Here is a 12,898-nt window from a genome sequence, read left to right on the forward strand (position 1 = left end):
GAGCTTTCATTTCCAAATTTCATTCCAAAAGTAAGCTGCTGCAGGGATTGCTTAAGGGTTAGCCTGGTGCTGTTTTCCATTCACAGTTTCGTACAAAAAAAATCACTTTAAGAATTTATTTGAATTTTTTAAAATTTATTTTAAATGGTCAAATTATTATCATTACATTGGTCAATTGTAGCCAGGACATATACTAAGAGGTCTATTCTGGCACTTGGACTGTACTTTGCCACCGCCACTTAGTGAGTGCTTTGGAAAAATTAAAGAAACCTTGAGAATGGAGAAAAACCTGTATGTGTACATACAGTATGCATTTAACAGTTTTTCATCATAGTGGTTCTTTAACATTTGCTTTGTTTTACTATATTCAATCTGTATCAATGTATTTGTGTGAAATCTGGATATGTTGTTGACATCCTATTCCTAATCCCTCAACGCAGCCTGGACCTCTCTTTTCATAGTGACTCCTCTATGAAGCTATTGTAAGGAGCTTCAGTATTTCCCACAGTTGGATAAAAGTGGGAACAACACTGGATATCTTTAGCCATTAGGATTGATAAAGGGACAAATATGCTTGCTAACAACTGTGCAAAACACAATTATTTATTTCCACTAGATTCAGTAACTCAGATATGTATGTATGTAGGTTAGTTTGGCTGCACTCCCCTTTATGTCAAAAAGATGTACTATCATGGGGATATGGGGGCATAATAAAAAAAAACTCGGTCATAGAAGAAGTGATCAAATTCTCTACAGTGACTTTCAGCTTATGTAACTTTATGTGCTGTTTCCTTTCAGACTTACTATAATACTTTAATAACGGGTGCTAGGTTTGCAGTGCCGTGTGCCGCTCTTGGACACGCACATCCGCTTGCGGCCAGGTACGTACGCCATGGCCATGTGCCCCCCCCACATGAACAATTGTGGCCCTGCGCCTGTGCAGTATGGCATTGTCACACATGGACAAGTTAATAAAAAAAAAGATTTGTCTTCTTGAATATAACAGTAACCAGTTTTGTATAGCTGTGGCACTGCCTATCCTTAAAGAGACTCCGTAACAAAAATTGCATCCTGTTTGTTATCATCCTACAAGTTCCAAAAGCTATTCTAATGTGTTCTGGCTTACTGCAGCACTTTGTACTATCACAGTCTCTGTAATAAATCAATGTATCTTTCCCTTGTCAGACTTGTCAGCCTGTGTCTGGAAGGCTGCCAAGTTCTTCAGTGTTGTGGTTCTGCTATGCACTCCCCCCTCAGGGGGGAAAGAAACACACAAATGATCTCTTGAGATTCAAAAGGAAGGCTGTATACAGCCTGCTTGTGTATGGATGTATTTTCTATGTGTGGACATACTGTACATCAACCTACTTCCTGTTTTGGTGGCCATTTTGTTTGTTTATAAACAAACTTTTTAAAACTGTTTTTAACCACTTTTAATGCGGCAGGGAGCGGCGAAATTGTGATAGAGGGGAATAGGAGATGTCCCCTAACGCACTGGTATGTTTACTTTTGTGCGATTTTAACAATACAGATTCTCTTTAAGTTCCTATTATCTGGTAAAGGGCATTTTGTTTTGTCAGGGAAAGTGTAGGAAAGTATCAAGAGTAAAAGAGTCAGTGTAAGCCTAATGTCTGGCTGACTTTTCATTGTTAGGGCCCATTCACACTTGCTGTTAGCAAAACGCTAGCAAAAGCGTTTTGCTCTGGCGATTTTTGGTGGTTAACGTTTTTGGGCAATTTGCGGCGATTAGCGCAAATCGCCCAAGTAAGAACGGGCCCATAGACTTTAATTACACTAGCGCTTTGAATATCGCTAGCGTTTGAGCATTTTGCTGAAATCGTCGGCAAAATGCTCAAGTGTGAATGGGCCCTTATAAATAGATTCAGTTTTCAAGACCAGCAATTAGAGATGGTCAAATAGATGCAAATGATTTAGAGTTGATGTAAAGTATATTTTAATTTTATGCAAATGTATGTATCTTGGCATTTGACCAATCAAAATGAACAACTACTGCATTTTATTCATCCAACACCAAGCTGCATATATTTAAGATAAAATATACACCAATTCAAAGATATTTGCATCTCATTATTATTGGCAAACTGGTATTACAGACATCACAAACTTTTATTCAATCCAATTTCATGATAATCAACTAAATATGCTAACAGTCAATAAGATGGTAGTTGAATAACATTGCTGATATACAGTAGCCATTTTATACACAGAACATGTCAGCCTATGTACATTTACAGATAACTGTTTTCTTCCAGGGATCTCAGTGATGTCGATTGTGACGGTGCTCTGACTCTTGCGGAGTTCTGTGCTGCTTTTCACATCATTGTTGCAAGAAAGAATGGCTATGATCTACCGAATAAGCTACCCAAGAGCTTGTTATCTGAAATTATTCAAGCAGGTTAGAAAATCTATCTTTCTTTAAATAAAACCAGAGGAGAAAATAACCTGATTGGTCTCCTTCTCCTGAAAATTACTTTTTTAAAATCCCAGTTTTCTTTTCTTTTTAAAACCTAAAAAGTATTATTATTATTTAGTATTTACTGTATATAGCGCCAACATCTTCCGCAGTGCTGTACAGAGTATATTGTCTTGCAGTGGGGTAGCTAGGGTATTTGACACCCGGTGTGGGTCATTTACAGACACCCCCCCCCCCCAAAAAAAGGAAAGTAGTGAGTGCAACGCATAAAGCTCACCGCAGTGAAAAATGGGTGTGGACATATCATAACATGGGCAGAGCTAACTCCCAAAACACAGTTGGGCAAAGTGACCGTAATGGTGATTGGACAACGTTACCCAAACACATAAGAAATTAGTGTTTCTCCCATGATGGGGTGAACTGGAGATTCTCATCATGGGTGTGCAGACAATAAATCTGCAGAAACTGCGGGATGTTTCATGTCGGTGTGGACCAAAATCTCTGAGGAAGGCAGTTTGAAAGGCAAAAAAGGTGTCAAACTTGTTACTAGCAAGATGCACCTAATAAAATAAATAAAATTATAAACAATAACAAAATATATCAATTCTCCTGTCAATTTATTTATTTTGGTTCCTTTATTAGCATGCAATTTAGCAATCATGAGCCCCAAAATGACAAATGCTGCAACAATAACCCCAAAGTAGCAAATGCAGTCACTATGACCATCAAATAATAAAAACAGCAAATGTTCCCTCCAATACATGCAGTGAGGCAAACGTTACCTCTGACATGCAATTAACTAAACGTTACTTACATTGCATACAATGAAGCAAACTTTACCTACCACACATGCAAGGAGGCAAACGTTACCTCCGACACATGAAATGAGGCAAAGGTTAACTCCGAAACATGAAATTCAGCAAAAGATACCTCCAATACATGCAATGAGACAAACATTACCTCTATTACATGAAATGCAGCCAAATGTACCTCCCACACATGCACAATGAGGCAAATGTTACCTCCAACACATGAAATGCTGCAAATTTTACCTGAATGGGCCCGAATTTTACAGCAAACTTTACCGCAAATTTGCGGGCGTTTTTGCATATGTTAGTAAGTATGCGCATTTAACCATGTCAGTGTCTGTGTGCTTTTACATTGATTTTATCTGAAAACGCCCGCAAATTCATGGTAAAATTCGGAATGGAATGGAATGGAAAACGCATGCGAATTTCCTATTAAATACATTGTATGCGAATCGCACAGCGGTGTGCGGTATGCGAATTCTGCGGGGTCTACCGTGCAGATTTTTTTCTGCACAGAAAAACGCTCATAAATTCTGACAAGTGGAAACAGGCCCATCCACTTGTATTGTCTATGCGAATCTGCATGCAGGAAACGCATGCAGATTCGCTCTAGTGGAACGGGCCCTAACACTTGCAATGAGGCAAACGTTACCTCTGACACATGAAATTCAGCAAAATATACTGTACCTCCAACACATGCAATGTGGAAAACGTTACCTCTGACACATGAAATGCAGCAAGCTTTACCTCTCGCACATGCAATGGGGCAAACGTTACCTCCGACACATGAAATGCAGCAAACATGAAATGCAGCAAACATTACCTCACGCACATGTTAAAATGCAGTAAACATTACCTCCGACACATGAAATGCAGCAAACATGTGAAATACGGCAAACGGCACCTCTGACACGTGAAATACACATACTGTACCCTATATATATGAAATGCAGCAAAATTTATCTCTGACAAAAAAAAAACATCAAATGTTTCCCCCCACTGGGTGCTGGTGGGGTAGGATGGAGCTGCTGAGTGGGGTGGGAGAGGGACACTGAATGCTCCTGGGAGGGTGACATTGGGGTAGGGTGACACTGGGTGGGAGGAGCGTTAAACTGAGTTGAAAGGGTGACACTGGGTGGGAGGAGGGTGACACTGATTGTGGAAGGTGACACTGGGTGGGAGGAGGGTAATACTGGGTGGGAGGAGGGTGACACTGAGTGGGGAGGGTGACACAGTGTGTAAGGTGACACTGGGTGGGAAGAGGGTGACACTGAGTGGGGAGGGTGACACTGAGTGGGGAGGGTGACACTGAGTGGGGAGAGGGTGACACTGGGTGGTAGGTGAGTGACACTGGGTGGGTGGAGGGTAACACTGGGTGGGGAGGGTGACACTGGTGGGAGGTGGGTGACACTGGGTGTTCGGTAGGTGACATTGAGTGGGAAGAGGATGACAGTAGGTGGGGAGGGAGACTTTGGTGGGAGGTGACACTGGGTGGGGAGGAGGGTGACATTGGGCGGGAGGAGGGTGACACTGGGTGGTAAGTGGGTGACACTGGGTGGTAGGTAGGTGACATTTAGTGGGAGGAGGGTGACACTGAGTGGGGAGGGTGACACTGGGTGTTAGTATAGATAGCCTGATGACCTTCCCATTATAGTTAGCCAATTGACTCCTCCTCCAGTAAGCAGACGACCCCTCCCCCCAGTATAGGTAGCCATGTGACCCCCACCAAGTATAGAGTGTGCCCCCCAACCCCAGAGTTTGCAGCTGAAGCAGATTTCACCTCTCCAGAATCCTCTTCCTCCTACTAGGCTCTCTGTCAGTGTCTTGTATCATGCACAGGAAGACAATCCTGGAAAGGTGACATCCCCCTAATGTGCACTGCTCACTGTACAACGGCCCACTCGGCAGCTGCTCCGCTTCTTTGCACCGGCTGGCTGTTGGACTTCATTCACAGCCGTGGCTCGGCCCCTCTCTCGCGGCTCTGCCCCTTTTGCAGTAGCTCCGCCCCCTCAGGCGGAAAATGCCTCTGTCAGGTTTTCACCCCTTTGGCAGTGGCATACAGGTGTGGCTCGCACCCCCTGCCGCCCCCCCCCCCCCCCTTGTGACGCCATTGTTGTCTTGTCACTTACCTGTCCCTCAGGGGGGCTCACAATCTAATCCCTAGCATAGTCATATGTCTATGTAGGTATCATGTAGTGCATTTATGGTAGTTTAGGGGGGAGCTTGTTAACTTATCTGTACATTTTTGAGATATGGGAGGAAACCGGAGTGCCTTGGAGGAAACCCACAAAGACACGGGGAGAATATAAAAGCTCATTGCAGATGTTGCCCTGGCTGGGATTCGACCAGGAATTCACCACCGTGCTGCCCACAATGTTGTATTGTTTCATATGACTAATACAAGGTACAACTATTGAAATGTTCATCCATCCCCTGCACTCAGAAGCTCAGGTCAGTGGAAAAACAGGTGTCTTAACCTCCTTGCCGGTTATCCCGAGCTGAGCTCGGGGTAACCTGCGCAGGAGGATTGCTCAGGCCCCGCTGGACCAATTTTCACAATTTTTTTTAATTACACGCAGCTAGCACTTTGCTAGCTGCGTGCATAAGTCGAGCGCTGCCGATTCGCCGCTACCCGTCGCGCCCCCCCCCCCAGACCCTTGCGCAGCCTGGCCAATCAGTGCCAGGCAGCGCTGAGGGGTGGATCGGGATTCCCTCTGACGTCATCCCGCCCCGCCATGGCGACGGGGGAAGCCCTGCAGGAAATCCCGTTCTCAACGGGATTTCCTGCTTGCACAGATCGCCGGCGGCGATCGAAGTAGATAGGGGGATGCCGCTTGTCAACGGCTATCAGGTAGCTAGCGCTAGGCTAGCTACATGATTTTAAAAAAAAAAAAAAAATTTAAAAGTGCTGCGCTGCCCCCTTGCCGCAGTAATTGGAATGGCAAGGGGGTTAACTGCTATTGCTTTGAGCGCATCTCTGTCTACACAGCCAATTAGCCTATCTTTTATGCATTGGGCACCTCTGTTTTAAGTGTTTCCTTATTAGTGTGTGTTATACAAGAGTCCTACTAAATCCTGACTGGAGAGAAACTGTCACTTGCATAACTGAAAGTTTAACACACGGTGGAGAGGCGCCCAAGAGTATAAAATATTTAAAAAATTAAAAACAGATTGAGGTGGCTTACCTCATACAAGAATTCACTGACGGTACAGTAAGCACTAGCCTTGTGCTCAATAAATTCTTTTTCTTACTGTACTGTAAGTGAATTCTTGTATGAGGTAAGCCAACTCAATTTGTTTTACATTTTTTAAATAATTTATACTCTTGGGCGCCTGTCCTCTGTGTGTTGTTCTCAGCTACACCCCTCCCTCGAAGGGTATTCTCCTTCGAGGGAGGGATCGCTAATCAATCACAAGCGCTCAGAAAAGCACTTATAGTGTGGCTGAGTCCAAAGTGAATTTGATTGGCCAAATTCCATGCTGCATACAAAAGTGCAAGTAAGCCAGAATTATTAACTCTCTACTGAAGATCCTTACTGAGGATTTTAATGCAACTGTTGAAATATGCATGTTAATACATTCCTGCAAAGTGAGGATGTTTGTGTATTTTACATTTGTGTGTTGAGTCAACTTATAAGAAAGGCTGCAGTCTTGGAATCTCTTTTAACCTCTTGAGGACCACAGGCTTATACCCCACTAGTGACCAGGCCATTTTTTTACATTTCAGCCCTTCACAGATTTAACAGTTTATTTCTCGGCCATACAACTTACCACCTAAATTAATTTTACCTGCTTTTCTTCCCACTAATGGAGCTTTCTTTTGGTGGTCTCTGATTTCTGCTGCAATCTTTATTTATTTATTAATAAAAGATTATCCTTTAAAAAAAAAATCCTATTTCTTTTATCCCCCCCCCCCCCCCCCAAATTAGCCCTAGACTGCGATACAGACATATCACTACCCATACATAGGCATCAGCCTATATATGGGATTACATTGTGAGCCTTTCGGAGGTACAGTCAAGTGGCAGGACTATCCCCTGTACAGCGCTATGCTAGATCGCAGTGCTGTACACTTATTTATTGCCCTTTTTTATGTTTATTTCAGCCTGCTAGCTCCAATTGCGGCTGGCATGCTGATCGCCGCGGCCCCACACTGTTTTCAGCCGGAAACTTGCGAGAGTCGGCGTTAGGCGGTCCCCAGAGCCCCACCCTCCCACCACTTATCAGCGTTAGGCAGTCGGGAGAAGGTTCAAAATGCATTTCCACTGTTGAAGGGAATAACTAGAATTTGAGCACAATATCTGGGGTAGTCAGAGAGACTGCAGAGAGGATGAGAATGATCTGAATTCTGGGAATCCATTTGTCAGGAAGTGGAGTTTTCATTTTGCTTCACCCAGTAAGCATTGCATTAGGACTCCACTTGCTTGACTTTGTTGGTGAAAAAAACGTAATAGACCGCCATTACTAAGGTATTTTAACCTCCTTGCCGGTTATCCCGAGCTCAGCTCGGGGTAACCTGCGCAGGAGGATTTCTCAGGCCCCGCTGGGCCAATTTGCATAATTTTTTTTTATTGTACGCAGCTACACTTTGCTAGCTGCGTGCATATTACGATCACCGCTGATTCGCCGCTACCCGCCACGCCGCCCCCCCCCCCCCCCTCCAGACCCCTTGCGCGGCCTGGCCAATCAGTGCCAGGCAGCGCTGAGGGGTGGATCGGAATTCCCTCTGACGTCCATGACGTCGGTGACGTCATCCCGCCCCGTCGCCATGGCGACTGGGTAAGCCCAGCAGGAAATCCCGTTCTGAATGGGATTTCCTGCTTACTCTGATCGCCGGAGGCGATCGGAGTGGGTGGGGGGAAGCGGCTGCTACATGATTTTAAAAATAAAAATAAAAAAAGTGCTCTGCTGCCCCCTTGCCGCGGGAATTGGACCGGCGAGGGGGTTAATGCTATCTTCAGGTGGCGACTCCATTACTCTTGGTGTTCTCCAGTTAGTGTTGACCTTTTAGCAGCCAATGTATTTAGAGGCTTGCAAGTGTTACATGCCAATTCATTTTAGCACATTTTTTATTTCTTATTTGTTACATTTCCTTGCTTCTAATTAGTACTGCTGTAATGTGTATGTATGGCCACTTGTTACTAGGGGGTGGTGTGAGACAATAACAGAGAACCTCTGCTTTCAGTCTCTATATTTTCTGCTAGTAGAGAGGGATCAAAGCTTTCTAAGAATAAACAGCACAACGAGTTCTGCTGACTGAGGTCAAAAGCAGTGCGCACTTATCTCAAATGAGATAACTCTCTTGAACTTGCTAATTGGTAATATTTATACCAACAAGTAGTAATAGCTAGTCAGAGTAAAGGTCCCTTGATGACATCACTGGGATCAGAAGATGCCCTGTGTGAAGGGATGACTCTTGTGGTGGAGGAGATACATCCAATTTGGGTTGTAGTTATCTCAAGATTTGCGAGAAACATATTAGTAACATGATGATTTCACTATTTAGGGGAGTGTGGAATAGTCTATTTTGTTAAGGGGAGCGGGGTTATGGTGAGAGAGAGGGATTATGTTGGCTGCATCGGTTGGGGAGAGAGAATGGTGGCTTGGTGTAGGGCGAAAGTTGATAAAGACAGTGGCTAGGCCTAGTGAAAAAGTAATGCTACTATACGATGGGAGTCTGATAAATGAGGATAAGAAAAGAAGGTCATAGTGAGCAAAGGTTGTACAGATATATTTGGGGTCAGGATTGGGTACTTTTTGCATGAGCATGTGAACCCTTGAGCTGGAGCATGATGAGATGAGATGAGGATGAGAATGTGGGACCGGGGCCAGGATAAGGGAATTACACCTGTTCCATGGAAGCAACAAGGGTTCTGCACTTGCCATAATACATTTGATTTGTTCTACATGTTTGGTTTTATTAAAGTCTGTTTAAGCTAATGTTTCCATAAATATTCATATTTTTTCATTTTGTATCACTGCTCTCTGAAGGCAGATGTGAGAATTAGTATATCTATAAAATTGCATTTTTAGCTGGTACTAGCTGTTTCTAATGCACTGCATGTTTCTTAATACTGTGGTTTCTGAAAATGTAATGAAATTGTTATTTATATGAGTAGTATGAGAGTTTGTTCTAATTTATGCGCTGCTGTAGTTTGATTTGACCATCTTGATCTTTTCTCTGGTGTTTTGTGACAATACTTAGGGTATTTTCTAGCATCCAATTATATATAGTATTTACTATTGTTACTATTTCCAATTGTAATCAGATGGGTTCTATACTGCCCATACGTTTAGAGTTCTGACATCCCTGCACGTGTGCAGCTGCATAGTACTGCTAGCATTTGCAATGAGTGTCATCTCCATTTGCAACATGCTCTGCTGTAACCAGGCAGTTCTGACTTACCTGATGTGTGCTGCTGCATACTGTTGCTAGCATTTGCAATGAGTGTCAATTCAATCTGCAATCACTCTGCAGTCCAGAGTAGCACAGGACTGATTAATTACCATTCACCTGTGTTGAAATTTGCATGCCTGCTCCCATTGGTGGATGTCCACACTATAGCCTCTTCCTGTCTTGAAAATGTGCCCTTGATAGTAATCAGCTTACACCAGTGGTTACCAAACTTTTTTGGGTGAGGGCACCCTTGATGGCTTTGAATTTTTTTCAAGTCACCCCTCGGCAAAAACAACTACCGAAATGCCGTTATGACCCTTATCAGGCGATGACCCACTCCAAGTAGCTAGTGACGCTTATTAGGCACCATGATTCCTCTCATGTTCAACTTCAACCATGGTTGTGGGGACTAAAGGTTAACAGGAAGGTAATGCAGCCACATTGTATATCAATGCGCGGTTGTATTATCTGATGGTAAATACATAAAGGATGGGGATGCATGCCAAAGCACCCCTGAAAGGTGCCCGAGGCGCACCAGGGTGCCGCGGCACCCAGTTTGAGAACCCCTGGCTTACACTATAGCTGCATTGCTGGGTCTCGTGTTACAATTGTTGCTTACCTTATTTTGTGCCTTTGTGAACATGTGCTATTCCTGCGGTGGCGATTAGCAGCGTTCCTCTCTCCCTTGTCGTGTAAACATACCAAAGCTGTAGACGGCATTAATAACGCTCCCTCTAGTCCTGCCTGTCTGGATGTCGCCATCACTGCAGTTGTGATTGGCAGACGCTCCTTCTAGTCCTGCCGTGTGGACGTACAATAGTAGTGGTTGCTATTGGTTATGCTTCTTCCTGTTCTATTTAGTTTTGTTTGTATTTGAGTGGATGTTTATCATCACTACAGCAGTGATTTGATTGATAAACGTTCCCTCCTGTCTGTCCTTTTCTTGTTATTGTGGCAGCTACCAGAAGTTCAGAGCTGCGGTTGCTCTAAGCAATATTTTTCCCTGTTTCTTGTCTGTCTACTCCTGCTGTGATCTGAGTTGGCTCCTTCACAGTGCATCCTGCACTACATCCTGATATTACCCAGCATTGGCTGTCTTTTCCTAGTGGGTTCTGGTGGTACTCCTGTCTTCCAAGCATCAGCCTCTATCCCTTGCACGCGTAAGTCCTGGTGGTAACAGTAGTTGGGTAGGCGCTACTTGTATCCCGCTCACACAGAGGCTTGGCTATAAGTGAAGAGTGTGGTGTTAGATTGGGGTATGGAGGCTGAAGGAAGGCTTCTGCCAGGCCTTACAAGCATTTTTTTTAATACTGACCAGTAAAGTGCAAGTCCAAGCTGCATAAAATTAACATAAAATTTGTATTAGAACAAAACCAGTAGTATCTGATTAACCATTTTTAATTACTACAAATTAATATATAATACTGTGAAATTAGGGATTTTTTTTAATTTTTATTTATTATTTAGCCTCTTGATCCATGATGGACACTTCTTTCACTTTCCTTCCATTAAGGCCCCGTTCACACTTGCGGTTGTCAGCCAAACGGACCGGATGGCCTGACCGGATCCGGACCGGATCCGGATCGGAACCGTACGGTTCTGATCCGGATCCGATCCGGATCCGGTCAGGTTGCATCAGGTGTTCATCCGGATGCGATCCGGATCCGTTTGGCAAAAGTATCGTAAAAAAAAAAAAAAATGTTGGGGTCTGGGAGGTCAGCAGAAGGGGGACCTGTGGAATCAGGCCCTCTGCTGTTTAGCACTCACCTCCACCTCCAACATGCTGCCAACATCTCCAGCTCGTGCTGCTCCACTCCAAAATGCTTGCCCATGTGTCCCCGATCCAATATCGCCGCAACAATCCTCATAGGAAGTGGGGTAGAACATCCGGATTTTTTGCCAGTGTGTTGTGCGCTCTCCGGTTCTCATTGGTTTCCATTGGCCGGATGGTGCAGTCCGGCTCCGCCCCGGATACGGCTGCCGGAGGAGCCGGACCCAAAAATAGCGCATGTTGGAACGGACACCGGAGTCCGGATCCGGTCCGGCTCCGGTCCGGACGAAACGGACGCATGTGAACCGTGGCATAGACTTACATTGCTATGCCGTGCGTCCGTTTCGTCCGGCCAGCATGCGGTGCGGCTCCGGCACGGCTATTCCGGATAGCCACCGCTAATGTGAACCGGGCCTAAACCCCGTCTACCATTGGTATAAATCGCTTCACACCTTTTGCTTGTCCAATGTACTGTATTTACCTCACTTTTATGTCTGGAGTAGAGGAAGGAGTGAAAATGTATTCAACCTTTACTGTTTATACCCCAGATTTCGACCTTGAAGTAAATCTGACTGATAAAAATGGAGCATATGAAACCAAAGTACTTATTCAGAGGATACGTTTAGTGAAACCTCATGACAGAATGATTTTATTTCAGACCCTGGAGAAATATAGATGCAAATTAGTTTTGTTACCCTATCAGTAGGCAGCTCTCCAATGTTGGAAGTTACTCCTTGTAAGCTTGTCTATTGGTCCCTAAATGTGATGGATTTCTTCACTGACCAACAGAGAAGTCCATCACACTATATGCACTTGATATTTGCCTTATTATGTCTTCAACAAGGTCTGGAACTACTGAAGACATTTAATTTTTACTGTAGCTAACCTCTGGCTAGGTACTTTCTAAACATATGTCAAATATTAGATTATATTGTAATAATTGCATATACTTTATATTATATCAGAATTGCATCAGGGTCATGACTCTTTTACGTAGTACCCTGCAAATATATCTTTTCACTGAGATTTTTTTATTGGCTACTGCCATAGTGGAAGTTTGAAGCCTTCTAAGCCGACAGCTGACGTGTAACTGAGGGATTGAATTAGTATTCTAGAGGCATGTAATAAATAGCACAGAATAATAATATGATGAATGGGTTGTACAGATTGCAGCAATACCAGTAAATCTAGATTGATACCATCGAGAGAGTGTGTGTAGAAATAAACATCACACAGCTCTACAGATGCCAATCTGCTGGCCTGCAGTTTCCAAGAGCAAACATTTATGGCTTCATGCCTGGAATAAGAATTACTGTACAGCAACAAACTGCTTTAGAGACAGCATGAGTATGATAGCCTAGGGAGAAAATACACTACACAAAAATGAACAAATAATTGAAATGGCACAATATGACACGGGAATATTGTACGGCTGTCTATTAACAGGAAGATTTATTTTATGAATTTGGATGCTTTATAAAGAATGT

The 12,898-nt window shown here is 43.8% G+C and overlaps 1 protein-coding gene across 1 annotated transcript in view; it reads left to right on the forward strand.

The window, feature by feature from the left end:
- The window catches only part of REPS2 (RALBP1 associated Eps domain containing 2), a 211,682-nt gene that overhangs the window by 95,397 nt on the left and 103,387 nt on the right, over positions 1-12,898 (forward strand). The window contains exon 8 of the mRNA XM_068268694.1: positions 2,274-2,416. Coding sequence (XP_068124795.1) covers positions 2,274-2,416 — 143 coding nt within the window. The remainder of the gene's footprint in view (positions 1-2,273; positions 2,417-12,898) is intronic.

Source organism: Hyperolius riggenbachi, chromosome 2 (genome assembly GCF_040937935.1).
Source record: "Hyperolius riggenbachi isolate aHypRig1 chromosome 2, aHypRig1.pri, whole genome shotgun sequence".
Classification (NCBI taxonomy): domain Eukaryota; kingdom Metazoa; phylum Chordata; class Amphibia; order Anura; family Hyperoliidae; genus Hyperolius; species Hyperolius riggenbachi.